We start from the raw sequence: 21,165 nt of genomic DNA, 5'->3' as shown, positions 1-21,165 counted from the left end.
CCCACTGGCTTGTGTAATGCCTTCCAACAGCCTGGGCAGCTCCCTGAGGTCCTCCTCCACAGGAGGCAGGGAAGGGGGAGAAAGGAAGGGGATCAGACACCATACTACCACACCCATGTCACCCAGGCACACACACCACGGCCAACCTACAGCCCCTATCCCTATGAATCCCACTGACCAGCATCACAAGCCCAGAGAAACCTGGCTCATTAAGATGTTGCAATGCCCCGTTAATCCTGACGGCAGATCCATTTCCTATTAATCAGGCCAATGAATACCTCTAGGAAGGGCTAATGCCATGAGAAATGACCTTTCAAGACCACCTGCTCAGTGCTCATGAACTCAGGCTTGGACCCTGGGGGAGTACCAGTCTTTCACTAAGCACTTACTTTGCACCAGGTACTTTATTTCTTTTAAAAATCTTTTATCATTATTATCAGTTCACAGGCTCAGAGAAGTCAAGTTACTTGCGCAAGGTCACACAGTCACTGTTTGCTGCTCCTCTCAGATGGGTCCTCTCTGGGCTAGGATCCCCTTAGGCGCCACTGGACTGTTTGTTGACCCCTCCCCACAGCTCTCCACCTGCACTGCCACTGCCTTGGTGCAGCTGTCATCTTCCTTTGACCAGAGACCCCACTGGCTTCAAGCTGGCAACCCTCCTTGGCACCCAGCTCTTCTAATCTCTGTTCAGCAGCCAAAGAACAGCCCTAGCTGTGCCCAATTATCTCAGCCCCTGGTTCTAGGCTCCACTGTCCCCCACAGCACTGCCCAGTTTGTGCACGTGTATGAGGTCCTGACTTCTGCTCATGGTTTACTACTGCTTATGTATGGGGCTATTACTTTTTTGACATTTTTGGTGTTTAATAGCTGCTTCCCCTGGAACATAGCCTGGGCTGGGCAGATCCCATGCCTGTCCTGTTTCCTACCCTATCCCAGTGTCTGTCTGACCCAGTTCCTGGCACACAGGAGTGCAGAATGGGGCAGGAAGGAATAACTCGAGAGGAGAGGAGACACTGTGGCCCCTCACACACACCTGCCCTCTCTGGCAAGGGAGAGGAACTCCCATCCCAGCTCCTGCCTCAACGTGTCTCCAACGAAACCAAGTCTGGAACCTGCTAAACCAGAAGGGCCAGTGCCGACTAGGACTGTGAGGGCGGAGCCTCCTCACCAAACAAAGAGCTGAGGCACTGAAGAGGTGAGCCAGGTAGGGTCACTAGCAGCCAGGAGGGAAAGAGCTGTGTGGAGGCTGGACTGTGCCCAAGGCCTGCGGCCATGCAAGAGGCAGAACTACTCCCCTCCCTTGGAGGCTGGAGGGGAGCCAGCGCCCTCCCCGGGCGCCAGGGCCAGACTGGCAGGGCAGCCCCAGCCCAGTGCCGCCCTGGGGCTGGCAGGCAGGTCCCTCCCTTTGTCTAGGACTCTCCCTGCCAATCCCCCTCCCCACCCACAGGACCCTCCGGTCCCAGAGCCCCATTAAGACCTTGCCCTTTTTGTTCCCTAGAGGACCTTTGGGGAGCACAGTCAGCCCACAGCTCTCATCTACAACACTGTCTCCTCACACCCTTCCCCACGCTTGTTCACGTGACCCTCTGCAGCCTCAGCCTTTTTGTCTTCAACAGTATCTCGAGCACCTACAGCAGGCCGTGCACTACGCTGAGAACACAGCTAGAACTCTCCTGTCTTACCACCCACCAACCAGGCTTGCCCTGACCTGCCAAGCCCACAGGCACCTCCTTGCCTTTGGTGTGCCTTGCCCCTTGGTGGAGTCCCATCCTATTCTCCCTCCCAGAGGCTCTGGGAGTCCCACAGTGAGATTTCCCATCCTGCCATGGATCTCACTGCAGCAACTGGTCAGCTCCCCAGGCAGGCAGATAAAACCAGGCTCTGCCCCGGTGTTCAGTGATGGTCTGAAAGTTTTGAGACTGGGTCAACAGGGGGTTGTATGAACACACCAGGAGAGATTTTCTGCCAGTTACCCACTGCCACCCAGTCTGACACCCAATCAGAGTGTGGTTCCCCTCTACCACACAGGGTCATGAGCAGCACAGCTCTTTGAGTAGCAGCTCTCAGAGATATGCTTAGGTGCAAGGTGGAAGAAAGTGACCTAAGAAAGAAACTGGCCCCGGATGGGGAAGGCACAGCCCCCAGGGAAGCCGCAGTAGTCCAATTCCAGGGATAGCCAAACTGGGCCACCTCCAAGGCTCCTCCACTGGGAGACTGACTGCTATTTTGTGCCTTCCCTGGGGAGCACAAATACACAGCATCGGAAGGAGAGGGCAGACACAGCAGCAGCGAAGGACTGCAAGGGCAGGGAGAGTTCCTGGAGAGGTGATTTCCAAGGCCCTGAACTACTTAATGGGCTGAGGACTCATAATGAGCTCCTGTGACTGCTCCTGATGCCCTCTGGGGGAAGCCCACTCCTGGTTCTAGGAGCCACTCCTTGAGCCCCAGGTCATGGCCTTCAACAGGGGGAGCACTTACTAGATGCTAAGTGACCTCAGTTAACCCTTCCAGGTAGGAGTGATTATCCCTATTGTGCAATAGGAAAACAGGCCCAGAGAGAGAAAGCATTTTGCTGGAAGTTGCGGAGGGCAGAGTCTAGACAGGCCACCCATAAGCACAAAGGGGAAGGCACTGCAGAACTGTGTGTAGCACCCTACCATTTCCAGCTTTGCAGGCTCTGGGGGAGGGGAAATCACAAAACAGACACACCCTTAGCTGCTTGCCCACCTGTATCTGCAAATCCCGCATATCACATGCCCCTCCAGCCATGAGGCATCCTGTTCTGAGCTCCAGTGATTCTAGGGCCCTGCTCGCACCTGGTCCTGGGACCCTGCCTCTGTCCCTTGCTGTCTGCAGTTCTCACTCTGGCTGCCATGAGCTCCTCAGAGAAGCCCAGGGGCTCACCTGTTCCACACACCCCTCTTTTCACTTCATTATGCAATACCTGCTCTGAGCAAATGCCCACTAACCCCTTTCCAGGAAGCCTCCCATCACCTCTCCCAAGATACTTAAGTCATCATCTGTAACAGCATTGCTCCCACCTGTGCCTGTGGTGAAACGGTTTGCTCACAAGCCTGTGCCCCGACACTGTGGGTCTTGTCCAAGGGCAAGACTGTGGATTCTTCCCATCCTGGCCCCTGGCACACACATAAGGGCTTCTGCTCTCAGTCAGGACTACTTCTGGCCCCAAAGGCTTCCTCTCCCTAGAAGCCACCAAGTCCTGGGCTGGGGAAGTTGCCCTGAGAGGGGATCCTGCCTCCCAAGCCCATATTCCCATTGGAGCTGACTCAGCATCGATGCCGGGCTGCGAGGCTAACTCTTGGCAGCTGCTTCTCCACCCCACTTCCCTCCTCTCCTCTCCGAGGCCAGGGCCCCCATTCATTTGTCTCGTTAAGAGGCCTATAGAAACACATTTGTCCGCTCTGCGCTTCACTGCTCTGGTCGTCAATTCTCTGGGGCACCCGCTCTACCTTCTGCAGCAGCCCTGTCTGTGTCTGGCTACTTGCCCCTAGTTGAAATCTTTCAACCTCAGCCCCAGCCTGGCTACTGTGAGGGGAGAGATCCAAGAGTGTGTGCAGTTTAAGGCAGGCCAGTAGGCCAGACCCTGACTCCCAGGCTGGGTTATCACAGTCCCCAGCCCAGGCTTCTGCCCCAAGGCACTCTGCCTAGGAAGAGAACTCAGATCTTGTCACCTGAACCACCCCCTCCCCACTTGGCAAAGCAGGATTTCAGTTTCCTCAGCTGATTCCTACATTCAATACCCTGGTCTCTGGGTTCTGGTCGCTAAGGAACCAAAAAAGAGATTCCTGGAAGTCTGTGAAAAACTGTTCCACTCGCCCCTCTACCAATTCCTATTGGGGGTTCAGAACTGTTCTAGTCCTTCTCGTATCCACTCTCTATAGGCAAGGACCAGAGCTGGACTCCCAGGACTCACAGTCTGGGGGGATAGACAGATCTGAAGCAGATCGCCATTACTGCACGCTAAGAGGAGAGTACAGAGAAGCAGCACTCCACCCAGGTTCCTGAAAGAAGTGATGGCTCCAGGCTGAGTTGTAACTGGTCAGATAAAGGTCAGGGAGAAAGTGATCCAAGCAGAGGAAGCAGAAGGAAGGAAGCAGGCCTGGACACAGAGACCATGTAAGGAACAGAGAGAAGTCAGCATGGTAGGGATATGGATGAGGCTGGTAGAGGCCTATTTTAAAAAGTTTAAGACCCTAGACAATTGGGGAGGGGAACAAAGGAGTTTAAACTGAGGAATGATTGATGCATGTCCCTTTTACAACATAACTGACTTTGGAATGGAGAATGATTACTAGGAAAGAGACCAGAGGTAGAAAAATCATCAGGAGGCTGTTGCCTGCTGAAGCCCAAGCAAGAGCCGAGGGTGGCTTGGATGAAGGCGGTGGAGAGAGAGAAGTGGATGCATTCCAAAGATATTCAGAAGGTAGAAAGAACTTGGTGATGGATTATATGTGGGATATGAGAGAGGGAGGAAGCTGGGAGGAGGCCCAGGTTTCCGACTTGGTGACCGGGTGGGTGGTAATGCCATTCACAGGGAGAGTGAAGATGGGAAGCAGGTGGGGAGTAGGAGTGAGGGGTGCAGGCTGGAGCATGTTGAGTCTGAGGCAAGAGCGGAGAGGCAGTTGTTCTCAAGACCCATTTGTTTCTTAGAGTCCACCTGGGTATCCATCCCTTGACCCCTGCCCTTTCTGATGGTGAGAGTCTGGGGTGGGATCGGAGAAAAAGCACAGTCCATCAACATCCAAGGGCTGCTGACCACACCTGGACAAGCCTTCACTTCCCTGCCAACAGTGGAGTCATACCTGATGAGGTCTTCTACCCCAACCTGCCCCTGCAGGCTCAAGCTCTTTCCCACCCGTCCCAGCCAAGCCTGTAGATGCCTCCACTGCCAGCTGATTTCCCACTTGACTTCTTCCGGTCTAGACCTTAACCCTTCTCTCCTTGCCCAGCCCTTTCCTGGCCAGCAACTCAGAACTCCTGTTACCCCTTACCCTCACCTCTCAGGAAGAATGCCTGCCCCTTCCCCTTTCCCTTCTAGCTTCCACCTAGGGCCCTGCCTCTGAGGACAAAGGGCGGGGTGCTCCAGTGTCACCCCCCTCCAGGATCAGTTACTGAATAATTAATGAGCCATTAGGAGAAAGAGCCCTGGTGAGACAAGGGGCAAGATCTGTGACCAAAGACTTGGAGCTGGTGGGAGAACCCTATGGCCCGCTGACCCATGATTTGGCCCTGGACTGCCTCTGGGCTCAGGACAGGCTGGGAGCGGCCTCTTTCCCCAGGGACCTTGGCTCCGACCTCGCCCCTCCCCCCAGCCTGCAGATTGGATAAGCTTGCCCTGTGCTCCGCCTCCCACCAGTAACCAAGCAGTGGTAACCATGGTGACGGGGCGGGCTGCGGCCAGTCTGTAGTGCCAGGCAGGGGGAAGGGCAGCAGCAAGAAAGGGACCAAAGTTCAGAGCTGGACCTGGGTAATAGGGGACAAATTCCCCCCCAACACACACACACACACACACACATACACACACACACACACAGAAGGATGGTGGAGCTCAGCTTCCTGCTGGCCAAGTAGCAAATCCTCCCCCAGTTTCCAGGGCTGAGGGGCTTGGGGAAGAGAGATGCCCTTTGCCTGGAAGATCCCTAGTACAAAGGGGAGGAGGAGCTCAGCACTTCCACATTTGGATCCTGAGGGCCTAGCCCAGGGGAAAAGCTTTGGGTGGCTCTGGCTTCTAAGTCCTTCCTGGGACCTGAAGAGACACTTGGCATCCCATTCACACTCCTTGGCTGTCCCCACCTTCTACACTGATCCCAGACATGGCTCACACTGCACCTCTACACATATCTGCTGTGGTGGACACAGCGCATGCCTGGGCACATCACACAAAGACCACATGAATCCAAGACATGTCTCACCCTGGCCCCATAAAACAGAATCACGCTTAGACACGCCCCACCCCATGGTGCCTAAGGGATACATGGGCACTCTACAGAGTGCTCCCAGGAAGCAGCAGGAGCCAGGTACATCTTAGAGGTTCTCCAAGCAGGGGTCTCTCTCTAGGACAGAGGGTCTAGAGAGGTATCTGGCCATCCTGTTCTCCTAGAAGCTGGTCTTGTCTCATTCCAGAGACCTGCTAGGAGGTATATCACCTTTCAACCTGGAGATATGAACCTTGAGGGGTCAGACTTACTGTCGCCATGGGCACCTGCCACCAAACCAAGCATCACCAGCGCGGGTACAAGGGGCACCATCGTCCTCCCTGGGGTTGGCTCAAGGGCCATCCAGGGCTCTAGCTCCACAGCCAGCTGCAATCCAGGAGAATCCACCTATATGAAGAGAAAAGCAAAGCCACTTAGCTGGTATTCATCAATGTCCCTACTGTCTACCCATGCTGCCTCCTGGTCCCTACTCATCCTCACTACCCACCAAAGCCTAGTTCACAGACGCACCTCGGACTGGGCAATGATCACCCAAGCTCCTTCCTGAAACCCCAGTGCTGACAAGGATAACCCACCAGTCATGCTATAGAGGGAGTGCAGAAGGCTATTAGGGCATTTTCTAACCCAAGAAGGAGGAAGAGGAGATGCTGAGACTGGAGGATGTACAGGGATTTTGAACTTCCAACTCAACCCAATAAGGGGACAGGGAAATGAGATCAGAAAGACATACTGGTAGGCACATAGACTGGACAAAGACAAGGCAGTACAAGAGGGAGTGGTGAAGAGCTAGGCAGACCCACAGGCCTGGGGATATCCTATTGTCTATCCTCTCCCCAGCAGGGAGGGAGGCAGAGGCAAGAGGCCGGACACCCACATGCTGAGCACAGGCTCCAGAACACAGACTTGTTAGCAGCAGATGGCTCCAGGTACCAGAGGCTCTTAGCCAAAGCCACAACCTGCCAGGGCTCGCCAGGACTGCTCTTCACAAGCTGCAGCTGCCCTGCCTGGCCACCCTCATCCTACCTAATTCCCATGGCACCTTCCCACCCCAAAGAGAAATCACAGGGCAGCTTTAGTGGCCAGGAACGGGTGTGTGAGACCCTATAATCTAACCCCCATGCCTCCTCTTCTTTTGCCCCAGAAGCTCAAAGCAGATGAGAGTGGGGAGGCTGAGGGACTGTGTTGGGACGCTGACTGCCCCCAGGGCTTTGCTCACCAGCTCCTTGCCTGGGTGCCCTCCCCACTCTGTAGGAACCTGTGTAAAGGCTTCCTTGTGGTCATACCATCTTGGAAGACACCCTGCTTTCATTCCTCAGCCCTGGTTGAGAGGTCCCAAGGGTCTCTCTCCCACATCCCCTGCCTGGAAATGTGCAGCAGTGCCCCGGGTTCTGCTCACACCTCGCCCTGGGCAGGGGCTGGTATGTGGTCAGTCCCTCATTAATGATCTGAAAATCCAACAGGGTATAATGGGGGAATGAGTGGCAGTGAACACATCTTGGGAACTCATAGTGGCACCCATGGACTCTGGTGGGGGGGTCACGATCAGACCCATGCCTGTGACTTACAATGGTAATAAAACTGGCAAGGTGTCAAGTGAACAGGAAGGACAGGGCTCAAAGAACTTGAACTCTTCCTAGAACTTGAGCCCTTCTCTCAACTGGGACAGTCAAAAGGTCAGAAGGCAGGTACTTAACAAAGCCGGTGAGACTGTGAAAGCAGGGGATAACACAAAGGGGAAGGAAGGGGAGAGATGAGCCCTGACCCAGAATCTCACCAAAACTCTGAGTTAGGAACTCAGCAGCAAAAGCAATAAAGTTGAAGGGGGCATCATGAGTGTCCAGCCCCATTTTCACCAAGTGGGGGTCCTGCTCAGAGATCACAGAGCCCAGGTGGCTGAGACCACTATGATGCCCTGCAGAACTGTGTTGGGATGGAGGTAACACCTCACCAAGGTCCTGTCTGGGTGTGGTCATCACAGCACTGTGATGCCACGGTATAGCCAAATAGAATCCAAATTCCCAGAAGACATCAGGTGGTAAACTGCCCAGCCAGGTCAACATGGGGCACAGGCCAACCCCTGGCTATGTTACAGGTATCATGGATTTACAACTTAACAGGTCATCACACCAAAGGGCAGGTGTAGAGGGGTCTAGGACAGTCATCATGGAGTGTGACAATGCAAAAGTCAGAGGCTAACTCCCAGGCACAAGCATTCCAGGCATGGAACCCCCCAGGAGACACCAAAGGAACGTAACATAACTTCCAACACAAGTACTGGGGCATCTCCCTGGTACAAATATGAAGCTGAACATGACACACACTACAAGGTACTAATGCACATCAGTTATCATGGGATGCAACTCCCTCGTACAATGATCAGAAAAGTTTAATCCCCTGTAGCTAGCTGGAGCTGCCTTAGTGGAGCACTCACAGCACTGTATTCCCAGATGCAGACATCATGGAAGTAGCCATCTGGTAGAGACATCATGTGGGTACATGTAGAGAGTACAGACACGTTAAGATGTAACTGCCAGGTAAGGGCATTGCAGGGGTGTGACTCCCGGTTAAAGACACCAAGGTGGGCTGGGAATGTGGCTCAGGCGGTAGCGCGCTCGTCTGGCATGCGTGCGGCCCGGGTTCGATCCCCAGCACCACATACCAACAAAGATGTTGTGTCCGCCGAGAACTGAGAAATAAATATTAAAAAAAAAAAAAAAAGACACCAAGGTGGTGGGTCATCCCCTAGCACCTATATTAGAGGGGCATGAGGCTCCACCAGTGCAGCTATCATGGAGTATTATTCACAGAACAGACACTGATGTGGTATAATCTTGGGTGAGGGTCAGGCCATGGGTGTTAGAAAACCTGAGCCTCTGGTAGCTCCATCCCCAATGTGAAAAGACAAGTGGCTCTCACTTGGGGTCTCAGAGACCCTCTGTGTATCTAAACTGGGTGCTCAGAACACTTTGTTCAAATCCCCAAAGTGGAATTGGCAAAGGTGGAGAAATTGAAATCAAAGATGTTTCCTCCCCAGAGAGCTTCTCCCAGGGGTCCATGGACACCCAGAGAGATGGCGAGACCCAAGGGACACACAAAACATGTACACATTCTCAGAGTTGTCAGAACTAAGGCCTCCCCGTCAGCAGCTTCCAGCACGAGCAAACTGCTTCTGCCCCCAGACTCCGACCGAGAGCCTGAACCCAGTGTGAAGCAACTCAGGCTGCTCCCAGCTCTAGGACCTCCTTCATCAGAGCAGAGCAGCCCTACACCCCCAGGCCTGGCCTTGGGCTTGGCTCTGCCTCTACACCAGTCTCAGGGTTACCTGCAGGGAGAAGGTGGGAGAGTGGGTAGGCAGGACTGCTGGTAGCTTTGCTGGGTCATCGAGAACCTCATGTGCTCAGAGCAGGGTGTCTACTTCACCAGCACAGCTTCCAACGACTCAGATAAAAACGAGGCCCAAACCCTTGGGCACTCAAGCTCATCTGTGAACTGCACTGTGGACCATCAGTTCTACCACACCGACATACTTGGGCAGGAAAACAATTACATGCCCTGTGATATTATAGAATATAATTGGATGCAATTTTTCTACATTCAGAATGGTTTTAATATATCTTTTTTCTTTGCTACATCAGTGTAAAGCTGCCAACTGCCCTTTCTTAGGAAGAACTGTCCTTTATTCTCAAATTTTGTCCTTGGTGCTAAAATGTCCTTTCTTATATGAAATGATGGGGATAGCAGATAGCAATTGTTTTTTTTTTTTTTTTTGTAATGTCCTTACTTAGCAAAATAAAAAATTGCTAACCAATTTGGTTGTCTGGCCCTCAAGTACTTTTGGAAACTGTACTGGTTTATGAAACCAAAGAACCTGGGAATTGCGGCTCTGAGAGAAAAGGAGGAAGGAGATACTATGCCAAGCCACAGACTCAGACAAACGTCACGGAAAATGCATGTTACACAGAGGCCATGTCACTTCCATGTGGTCCACCCTAACACCCCACCCTGCCAGCCCCTGAGGGGGCCTGAGGGACCATGTGATGCCAGGATGGAGGGGTTCCTGGCTGGAGAACAGCTGGGATCATTCCTGAGGCCCCCTCATGAATATGTACATACAGATTGAGTTGCTTCCCTTGGGCACGTGTTATTATTCACAAATATTAATTAGTCTTCAAATACCACCTGTTCGTAAGTCCTCTCCCACCCCTCCTTCCCAGGCCAGGACCCTGGGTTCCAGGAAGCAGGGGCAAAGAAGGGGTATCCAGGGCCTCACACAGTGGCCAGCCAAGGGGATAGGCCAGCACGTGGGCAATGAGACATACTCATTGGGCAGGGAGAGCTGGGAGCCGTTCATCTTCTAACCAGTGACGGGCAGCTAACCGAGCCCTTTTGTCATGTCCTGGACAGTTCACCGCGTGGCACTGCAGCAGCGGCCACGGAGGCGGAAACAGGCCTGTTACACTTGGGAAGGGAAAACCAACATGTTTCCAACTCTTACCAAACCAACCACTGGATTATGACAGGAATAAATCTCTGCCTTAGTCACAACCCGACCCCTGCCCCACGGAAGGAGGTGAACAGCAGGCGGAGGCCAGGAATGCCTTCACTCCTATAGTCAATGGTGGCCAGAGTCTTTGAGTATAGTCAGGAACAGTCCCTGCCCTGTTAGAACTGGGGCTCCCCCAGCTTCACTGAAGACTCCTGTCTTCTTGAGGCCCTCAGCTTGTCTCCTGCAGCCCTCAGCTGCTCTGGGGAGTGAAGGGAGTGATTAGGAGGAGGAGCTGAATCTCTGAGGTGGCAGAGGGGTCCAACAGAGGCACCTTCCTACAGTTACTGCTCCTTTCCTCTGGGGACCCCCTGGATTAATGCTCACCAACTCTGCTGCCTCCAGGCCTCTGTGCTTACTGTTCTTTATTGGAAAAGATGCCCTTCTGCCCTAGCCACTCACTCACCCTCCAGAACTCAGCTCAAGTGAACCATCATTGTACATTCTCCCCAACTGATCCCCCCGGTTTTCCAGGTTTGTAAACATAGTGAATACACCAAGAAGTCTAGACCAGTGGTTCTCAATCCAGGGTGACTCTGGCCCCACAAGACATTAGGCAATGTCTGGAGATATTTTTATTATCAAGACTAAGGGTCGGCGGGTGATGGGGTTGTGGCTTATTTGGTAGAGTACTTGCCTTGCACGTGTGAGGAACTGGGTTCAATCCTCAGCATCACATAAAAATAAATAAAGATATTTGTCCATCTACAACTAAAAAAATATATATATAAAAAAAAAAAAAAAGAAGAAGACGACTAAGGGTGGGCTGGGTACCGTGGCTCACGCCTATGATCTTAACAGTTAGGGAGATTGAAGCAGGAGGATTAAGAGTTCAAAGCCAGCCCCAGCAACTCAGCAAGGCCCTCAACAACTCAGTGAGCCCCTGTCTCTAGTTGAAATATATATTTTTTAAAAGGGCTGGGGATGTGACTCAGAGGTTAAGTGCCCTTGGGTTCAATCCCCTGCAAAAAAAAAAAAAAAAAAAAAAAACAACCACTCAGGGTGGGGGTATGTGGTATGTTACTTGCATCTAACAGGAAAAAACCAGTGTGCTGCTAGACATCCTACAATGGCAGGCTAGCCCCACAACTAAGAATTATTTGGTTCAAAATGTCAACAATGCTGAGGGTTGAGAAATCCTGATATGGATGGCAAACTCCTTTGCTAATTCAGCCTAGGGCCTGACTGGCCCCTGCCTCAGAAGCAAGTTCCCTAAGAATATCCCCCACCAAGCTGTAGACCCAAGGCAGCCCTAACCTGGCTTAAGTCTTGTATTAGCTGATTCTTGGGCCCCAGGATCTCAAATCAGCTTTCCTTACTACCAAAAGAGCTCAGACCTCTAAAATTCAAGCCCTCCAGCTCACCCATCTCCTCTTTTCCCAGATATGCCACCAGCAAGTGTCCTCTCTAAAGGACAGATGGCTCCCCTTTCAAGTACTTCTTCTGGTGACACTGTGCTTTCAGTCAGGTTGGATTTTCTAGGCAGGTCTCATCATTTAAGGATGGGCAGGTACAGTACCCCTATTTCTACTCTCCCCATTTGACCATGCCCATCTCACCAAGCAAGTATACCCAAGAAGTGCTCATTTCTTCCCCTCCCTGGGCCAGACCCATCTCTTCCATCCCTTTTTGTTCAGCCATCCATTTAGAACTGTTTGTTGGGCAGGGTCATGATCAAGAGGCATAGGCTCTGCCTTCAGAGAACTGTTGGAGGGTGAACTAGCCCACCAAGCCCTAGGTTCAGGAGAGTCAACCAGAACTCACCCTCCCTCAATCCCCTTCCTCCTCCAAGGCTCCCAACATCACAGACAACACTTTCATCTACCTGGTCACCCAGGCCAGTGTGTCCTTCCCAAATGCTCCTTTTCTTCAACCTACATATTCAACTTGCCAATAAGTCTGAATCTGCCCTGCTCTATCCCAATTACCTCCCACCTCTTCAGTGGGCTTCAAGCCTCTGGCCTCTGGTCACTCCTTTCCAACCCAACCAACACACAAACCAACGCTACCTTTTAGCTCACATAAATGCAAATTTGATGATGTCCATCATGTGTACTTTGTTTTATGCTTTATCTTCTGGCAGGCACTCATTGTTCCATGAATGAATGAATGAATGAATGGGTTGTCAAATGGATAGATGAATGTATGGATATTGCATCTCTGCTTAAGAACTTTCAATGCCTCCATGCCACCCTCCAGAAAAAGTCTAGTCTTTAGCCTGATATCCAAGGCCCATCATGCTGACTCCAGACTAACTGTCCAACCTCATTCCCTACAACTCCAGCCCACCCCTCTCTGTTTCTCACAGAATGAAAGAAGTAGACCTCAAAGACATAAGGAGAGACATGCCCCAGATCTTACACTGGGTGCCCTGCTCCTTCAGATACAACCTCCAGGTGACAGTCTTCTCTACAGAAACACGGTGAACAAAGCAGCAGATAGATACTAGTGTTAAGTCCCAGGACGACACCCAGAAGTCTATTTCACACCTACAGCAGGTGATGAGCTATATATCATGTCCTGTCTACCTAAAGAACATACAAATCCCTTCTTCTTGGTCCAGGTCTCCATATTTCCCAGACACATGCACAATGGATCACATTATATCTCTCTGAACATCTTTCCATGGCCTTGCATCAAATTCCAAGCTGCTCAGTTGGCCCACAGGACCCCTCTGTACCCCTGCTTCTGGACCCATCTTAGGGTACACTCACCAGGTCTTTGCTTGCTCACACCAGTCACTCTTGCTGGACAATCAGCACTGAGGGCAGGGCACAGGGGCCTCCGCACCTTCCTGGACAGAAAGGATAAGAAAACATCAAGAATTTCATCACACCAGAGCATGTATTGACACAGACATTCAAAATTTGCTTTTTTATGCAGGGGGAAGAGCAGGTTACAGAACCACTGGTGTAGGACCATCCCATGTAGTAAAAAGTGCTCATCTTTTCACTTCACTGTCTCTGGTTCACTTGATACTCCCTGAGCATCTACTATGTGCCAGGCATTCTTCTACATGTCTGTAAGCGACACAGATAAGTCCCTGGCCTTGACAGAATTGTGTCCAAATTCTTCAACATGATCCTAGGGCTGCATAGTCACCGGCTGACTTCTGCAGTCTCACCTACCAGTGCTCACCTCCCACCAGCTAGCCACAAACTTTCTCTTCTGATCCTCAAATATACTATATTTTTTCCTGTCTCGCAGGCTTTCCCAGCTACATGCCACTGCCTGAAGTGAGCCACCCATGGTTCTTCTGGCCAGTTACCCCTTGGGTTTTAAATCCAATGGTACCAGGGCTGGGGATGTGGCTCAAGCGGTAGCACGCTCGCCTGGCATGCGTGCGGCCCGGGTTCGATCCTCAGCACCACATACAAAGATGCTGTGTCCGCAGAGAACTAAAAAATAAATATTAAAAAATTCTCTCTAAAAAATAAATAAATAAATAAATCCAATGGTACCTCCTCAGGGAAGCCTTCCATGATGTCCTAGACTACATGCCTAGGCCTTGCCTTGGAACAGTGACCACAAATATGATTATTTAACTACTTATACAATTACTGAGTCAATATCCTAAGCTCTGTAAGAGCATGAGCCATGGTGCCTGGCTTGGCTCCACATCCCCAGCATGCAGCAGGGAGCCTGGCACATAGTAGGTGCTTAGTCAACACATGTTGAATGAGTAGATGATTGCATGAATGAGTTCAGAGAAAATAGCCCAGCCTGGAGGAACACACCCCAGCCTACATGCCAGTCTTCAAAGAAGCTTCAGGAGCAATATTTATTTTTGACTTTCTGCTTCTCTATAATTTTTAAAATGAAGGTGTGCCCCTGGATGCCTCCTCCGCTGGCACACACACAGCAACAGAGCCCAGCCTCTTCCTTCTAGAACCATTACTGAGCTCTCACCAGCATGGGCACCATCCTGGGAATGGGCAGGGGTGGGTCAATCCCACATCTTCTCATTGCCACCTCACCACAGTTCAGCTATTGGGTTCCTTAGGTATGCACTCCACACAGGCTGCACCTTGTAGCAGGCTTCTCAGCCTCACACCTCTACTCACACAACCCTGCCATCCACCTCGGCTCCTCCCAAAATGAATACACAGGAAACACAGTGGTCATGGGGGCCAGGAACAACCTCCTAACTCCAGACTAACCCTCACCACCCACCCAAGGACCTCCTCACATGGAAATTGTCCCCACCTCTGGCAAAACAGGGGAGCCTTCTTTGGCCAAAGGCCATCCTGACTGACTCAAAACAGGCCTCACCAACCCAGCCTCCAAAGACCAATGGCCCTGCACTCCAGGATGCCCTCATGCTGCCCTCCCCCAGCCCATTCATTGTATTTCTCCACATTTCCAGTGGCTGCTGTTCCCAGCACACAGGCTGCCAGGCGGGTCTAGCCAGACAAACCAGCTTCCATGTCCCAAACTCAAAGGCCCGTTTGTCTGGAGATGCCTGCCAGGCCTCATGATGCCTGATGTGAACTTGTTGGCTTTGCCATTTCTCAGGAAACCTGGGCAGAGGGGCAGTGTCCAAGGCAGAGAACATGGAAGTCTCCCAAGCTACCCAAGACTGCTGCCACACCCTCTGCCACATCAGGAACACTGGGATTTGGGCTTAGAGACTGCGAAAGGCCCTGCATGGAGGAAAGAGGCATGCACCCCAAATGGCCAGGAGGTGAGTCTCAGAACAGACTAAATGTATACAGGATCCTGACCTTGCAAAACCCCTCAGGTACACAGAACAGCACCAGGGAAGGACTCTAGACAACCCAGTATCTTGAAACATATCAACCAAAGATCAAACAGCTCTGAAATAACCTAAATGGGCAATCAATTTGCACCTCATAATCACCAACAGCAGCTCCCAGAAAAGCTTTAGACCCACACTGGGTCAAAACCCTGAAATCAGGACAAGCACATTCAGAAGAGCGCCTATATGGACTAGAAGGCCAACTAGAAGGCTACTACAAAGGGGCCTAATTTCTACAGGACCCAAGTTAGGATCACACATGCTGGCACCCAGAGCTAGGGTTTAACTGGCAGCCATCACCAAAATCAGGTAAGATGGCCCTGGGCACCAACTCAGCAGAGCTGTCTGCCATTTGTGAGGCATGAGACCTGGCCCAGCAGGGGGACCAGGAGCACGTTGAAATCTAGAACACAGATGTTGCTTGGAGCAGACCCCAGGCAGCCCCTGGGGCTGCACCAGGAAAGTCCCCAGAAACAGCAGCTAAAACACAGCCAAGAAGCTAAACGCAGAGTTCTCAGACTCAGAGGTTGAGAATACAGAGATCTGGCGCATCTGGATCTTGGAGGCAAAGTGAGGAAGAAAGAACATCAGGAGATGCCCAGGAAGGGTGGGAGGAAATGGGGAACTAAACATCCAGAGGCTGCCTCTTCTCAGAATTCCCTGACACCCACCCACCCCTAACGTGAGATCTTTTCTGCAGGGCTGCACCTTTATCCTTCTCACAGCTGCCCACCTGAAGGTCAGACACACTTGAGAAACACATCAATGGTAATGAGGACGAGAGACATGGGCAACCCCCTTGCTGATCCCAGTTCAGAAGGGAAATTGTGAGGTGGGCAGGTGCCCTAACCTTTGCAGTGCATGTTTTTCATGGCAAACCTGGCTGATGCTGATGGGAAGGGGGTCTGTACCACTTGGGTTGAGGATGGTCACAATAACACTGAGCACCTCTACTCACTAGATGCCAGGCCTTGTTTTAAGCACTTGATGCATATTAACTTTAATCTTCCCATCAACCCTATGAGGCATGGAATCTTATTATACCCATTTGACAAATGAGGAAACTAGGTCAAAGACGTTAAGCAACTTGCTCAAGGTCACATCGAACTCCAGCAGTTCAAAACCAAAGTCAGAGCGCTAAGCCACTGTTTGTGGCTGTCTTTGCTTGCTGAGCATGCCTCCTCATACTCTCATGTCACTCTTGGTTCTCCTTCACTGGCCCAGATTATTCTCCCAAACTGTATTCTCATACTCAACCCCCGTTTGAGTCTCCCCACCTCCAATGAATCCCAAGTACCCAAGGCAACATTCCAATCCTGAGCTCGTCATCCATCCCTGGAATCAGCCTTTCCTCCTCAGGTTCCTAGCTCGGAGGTTCAGAAGTTCCAAAGCCTTCAGAAAAGCCCCACCCAGATACTTCCCGGAACCTGGACTCCCTCCTTTCCTTCACCCCTACACCCATAAATCATTCTTTTCTGACAAATGAAGCCCCATGCTACCACCCTATCCAGGCCACTGTCCTCTCATTGACCTTACTACAACACCTTTCTCACTGGGCATCCTGTCTCCCATCCACTTTCTGTAGTCACAGCAACATCTTTCAGAAAAATTAATCTGACACAGCATGTTCTACACCGCCCACCTAAGCTTTAAACCTTTGGTGTCTTCCCTCTATTTTCAGAATAAAGTCCCACATAGCTCACAGGGCATTCAAGACCCTCTGTGATCAGATGTATCTCTGAATAACCCACAAGTGACATCTCTTGGTCTTCATTCATAGTTTTTTTTTTCCTCCCACCTAGAGGTTCCCCTTCTCCCTTCTTCAACTGGCAAACTCCTATTCATCCCTTTAAACCCAATTCAGATTGCCTCTTCCCTTTCTCCTCTGGGTCACAACTCACTCTGACTTCTTCCCCACCTCATGCTGAATTCCGCCAACCTTCTAACCTCTGCTCAGAATTGCAGTTGCTGTAGGTGAACAGATGCCTCAACCTCAGAGGCTCCTAAAGGGCAGGCAGTCTTTCCTACACAGCTGTTAGTCCCACAGGAAGCAAGACAACCTTGCTGAAATTTCCTAGTCCAATGCCTGGCACATGGTCTGCAATCAATAACAGGTTACTGAAATGCTTTTGCATTCCCAGAAAGTGACTGCCACTGCTGATGACACAATGACACACAGTTCCCTTGGCTTCCTGCAGCACCCATGAATGGGGACCAGCTTGGGCTGGATAAGCTGTTCCATTTTAGAGGGGTTTTAAACTGAGAAACAGAGAAACAGGTCTCAAGCTGGAAGGTGGAAGGGATGTAGTATGTGTCACAACCTCTAGTGCAAGAGGTCTGGGTCCCACCTCTCCTTGGGTACTCTCAAAACTGGACTCCCACAGATGGGATTGTTGGGAATAAGACTGGAAGGCTCACAAATCACCAGGGTCAGCATTTTGCTGCACATCAATGCAAATTCCAAGAAAAGACTTTTAACTAGTTTACCCCTGCTGTAGTCTGCTTCACCAGCACCCATATCCACCCTCCTCCTCCCTTTGGAAGCTCCCTTTGGAAGCACCAGCCATCAGTGTACACAAGGCTAGAGAGAAGGAGGGGGGCCAGAAGCTACAAAGGAAGGAAAGGAATAAGGAATTACATTAAAACGATTTCCTTTTTAAAGGAGGGAAAAGGAAGATAAATTGGAAAAGGATATAAAACTATAAAGACATTTCATATGAGGTGGGAAATGAACAAGCAAAAATGTGCAAAAAGTGCATGTACTAAAAGGCACATCACTGTGTACACATGTACAGGTGGACTGAGTATGCAAGCATAGCAGAATTCTGAGCACTGGCTGGCATGAGGGCCCAAGCCTGCAAGAGTGAGGGCAAGAAGGCAAGTGAATGTGAAGTGTGCATGAGGGTGGGGGCAGGGCTAAGAGTGAAAGCAGAGGTTGGATGGAGAATCGCCTGGGGTATGTGGTCTAAGCCCAGGCAGAGAATGTAGGGGCTTATAAGGGAGTTATACCTGCTCCTTTTTGGAACCCTACACTCATTCATATATTCAGTTAAAAACAAGAATTTTCACACTCTCTAAAGCAAAAGTTAATAAAAAGCCAAACATGAAATTTCCTTAGAATTCTATCAGAACTCTCCTCTGTATCCCATCAGATTCCTAATGCCTCCCAAAGGATCCCTGTCCAGATCCCTCCAACTAGAACCACCACCCACATTCTTTTCCAGGCCTCCCACCCCTGCACTTGCCTGTATTCTCATGCCAGATCCAGCACCAGGTCACTCAAGGATCCTACCCTTTTCCCTTCAGAAGCCAAAGTGGAGCTTTTGTCACCATCATTCAGCAATCCAGCCTCTACCATCCTGTCCTGTTGTCCCCAAGAGGGAACCCAGAGAATCCCCTAGCACTGGCAGCCTCCTTCACATTTCACAGCTCAGGCAGGTACTGGTCCCAGCCCCCACCAGCTCCAACTCAGGGGCCCAGCGCTGGGGGGATTGAAATGGGGAGAAGAGCTTGCCCCTCCCCCTCCCAGGGGTGGAAGAACCAGAGGGGCAGCATTCCAGAGAAGTGGGGGAGGGTCTAGCAGAGGGGTACAGAGACACCAAGAGACCAGTGAGAGACATCAGGCAGAGAGACCCAGGAAGGGAGGCGGGGTGAGAAGGGGGGGGGTACGGACAGACCCTGGCAGAGAGAAAGAAGCCCAGAGAGAGAGAACACAGGGATCCCGGCAGAGAGAACAGAAAAAGAACAGGAAGACCCGGGCAGAGAGAACAGGGAGACCCTGGCAGAGAGAACAGGGAGACCCAGAGTGAAAGGAAGATCCAGGGGAAAGAAGAGGAAGACGCAGCGAGGGAGAACAGAGACTCAGGCAGAGAGAACCGGGAAAGAGAACAGACACCCGCAAAGGGAGAGACCCAGGAAGGGAGAAGGGAGATAGCTGGAGACCCTGGGACTGCAGGGAGTGAGACCGGGAGGCAGTGACACAGTAACTGAGACTAGGACGGTGGACACAGCGACTGGGGACCAGGCACACCGGGACGGGACAGGACGCAGGGCGGCGACTGAGTGAACTTTCGGAGCAGGTCCGAGTGGACACGTCCTCCCGGGACAGGTCGCTCAGGGCCTCCGGGGCGGTGCATGGGGTGGGGGTGGGTACCACCAGCTGCGGCCCCTCCCCAGCCCGCGCTCGCGACCAAGCCGACCAAGCCGGGTGGGAGCTTCAAACTCGCGCCCGGCGCATCCCGGGACCGCACGTGCGCCGGGGCGGCAAGCGAGACTCGGACGCGTTGGCTGCGGATCCCCCGCCGACTGGGAGGGGGCGCCGGTGCGGCGGGGGCGGGGGCGCGGCCTGGACCCGCCCGGAGCTGGGGCTGGTGGGAGGCTGAGGGCCGCCCCCGGAGCGCGTCCGCGCTGGAGGGTGGGGGACCAGGCGGGACCAAGAAGGGGGAGCCAAACGCAAAAGGGAAACTTTGCACGGGGGGGGGGGGGGCGCGGGCTGCGGCTCAGGTGCGGCGGGAGGGAGGGGGAGGGCGGAGAGCTCGCCAGCAGCCGCGGTGGGGGGCGCGTCTGCCGCGGGGTAAACGCGGGGAGGAGCCGCCAGGCTTGGGGGGGCTTAGCCGAGACTGCGGGCGCGGCAGGTGGGGGCGCGGCCCGGCCTCAGCGGCGCCCCCCAGCCCCCCGGGACTGCCTCCAGCTCCGCTGGGTGGACGTGGAGGGAGGGTGGGTTAGTGGGCAAGGAATGGGCGCGGAGGGGACTGGAGGGGGGCCCCGGGGGTCACTCACCGCCTATCCAGGGGCCGTCGGTCCGCATGTCCCCCCCAAGCCACTGAGGCCGCCGCTCCCGCTCCTCTGCTGCTGCCGCCGCCGCCACCACCTGGTTCTACTCCCGCCACCGCCGCCTGATCTGGAGCCGGAGCCCGAGCCGGAGCCGGAGCCGGAGCCGGAGCCGCCGCCTCTGCCGCCGCCGCCAACACCACCGCTCCCGCCGCTCCCGCGCCAGCTCCAGTCGCGCGCCCCTGCTCGCGCCCGCGCCCGCGCCCCTGCCGTGCGCGCTCCCGGCACCGCCCCTCCCCTCGTGCACTCCAGCTCGAAGAGCCGCGGAGGAGCGGTGTAGGCCCGGGCGAGGCCACAACCCAACCCCAAGTCTAAATCGACCCAACACCAATATTGAACCTGAACCCCCCAAAACCCCCAAAATGAGCATGAACAAGCCAAAACTCAGATACTAAATCCAGATGCTTCTACTGGCTATCAAATCCTAATATGAACCTAATACTACTGTCGCACCCCATTTCTTCCCAGATCTGAACATAATACTGAACTCAGACCCACCCTTAAAACCCATTATTGAGTCCAGACTCCTAAATCTGCCCTAAAATTGGCACAGATATGGTCTGAGCCCCCATACTGTATTGACCCCAAATATCAATGGTGGGGGGGGGGGTTACTGGGATTGAACACAGGAGCATACCACAACTGAGGTACTTCCCCTCTCCTATTTATTTATTGAGAGGGGTTCTCAATAAATTGCCCAAGCTGGCCAAGAAACTTCCTATCCTCCTGTCTCAGCCTCCTGAAGTAGCTGGGATTACTCTCAAATACTGAGTCTGACTCTGAATTCCTTTATTTCTTATTACTTTAAATTTATTACTTGCCTTAAACTTAAAAGTGATGCTGGTACCAACCCTGGACCTAAATGGACTCCAGTACCAACACTGAGCCTGCTGTTTCCAAAAGAACACTAACGTCCCATAGCTACCTTGCTCTAGACCCCAGTACTCTTTTCTGAACCCCAAGACTTAAATGAAACTCTATTCCACTCCTAGGTTAACACCAATATACTTTTTTTTCTTTTTTCTAAGCATTCTTTTTTTAATGTTTATTTTATTTATTTGTTTTTTATGTGGTGC

The 21,165-nt window shown here is 52.4% G+C and overlaps 1 protein-coding gene across 15 annotated transcripts in view; it reads right to left on the bottom strand.

Moving 5' to 3' along the window:
* The window catches only part of Ptprf (protein tyrosine phosphatase receptor type F), an 83,635-nt gene extending 63,362 nt beyond the window's left edge, over positions 1–20,273 (bottom strand). For 12 of the 15 annotated variants that reach the window (XM_078026097.1, XM_078026101.1, XM_078026106.1 and 9 more), the window contains exons 1-3: positions 20,039–20,273; positions 13,215–13,294; positions 6,209–6,344 (exon numbers count right to left, since the gene is read on the bottom strand). In XM_078026097.1, coding sequence (XP_077882223.1) covers positions 6,209–6,299 — 91 coding nt within the window. In that variant the 5' untranslated portion in view covers positions 6,300–6,344; positions 13,215–13,294; positions 20,039–20,273. The remainder of the gene's footprint in view (positions 1–6,208; positions 6,345–13,214; positions 13,295–20,038) is intronic. The other 3 variants (XM_078026108.1, XM_078026111.1, XM_078026098.1) reach the window with 2 other exon arrangements.
* Between the last annotated feature and the right edge of the window lie 892 nt (positions 20,274–21,165).

The sequence above is a fragment of the Ictidomys tridecemlineatus genome, chromosome 11 (assembly GCF_052094955.1).
Source record: "Ictidomys tridecemlineatus isolate mIctTri1 chromosome 11, mIctTri1.hap1, whole genome shotgun sequence".
Lineage (NCBI taxonomy): Eukaryota > Metazoa > Chordata > Mammalia > Rodentia > Sciuridae > Ictidomys > Ictidomys tridecemlineatus.
Note: the sequence above shows the minus strand (reverse complement) of the source record. Positions and strands in the feature narration are given on the sequence as shown.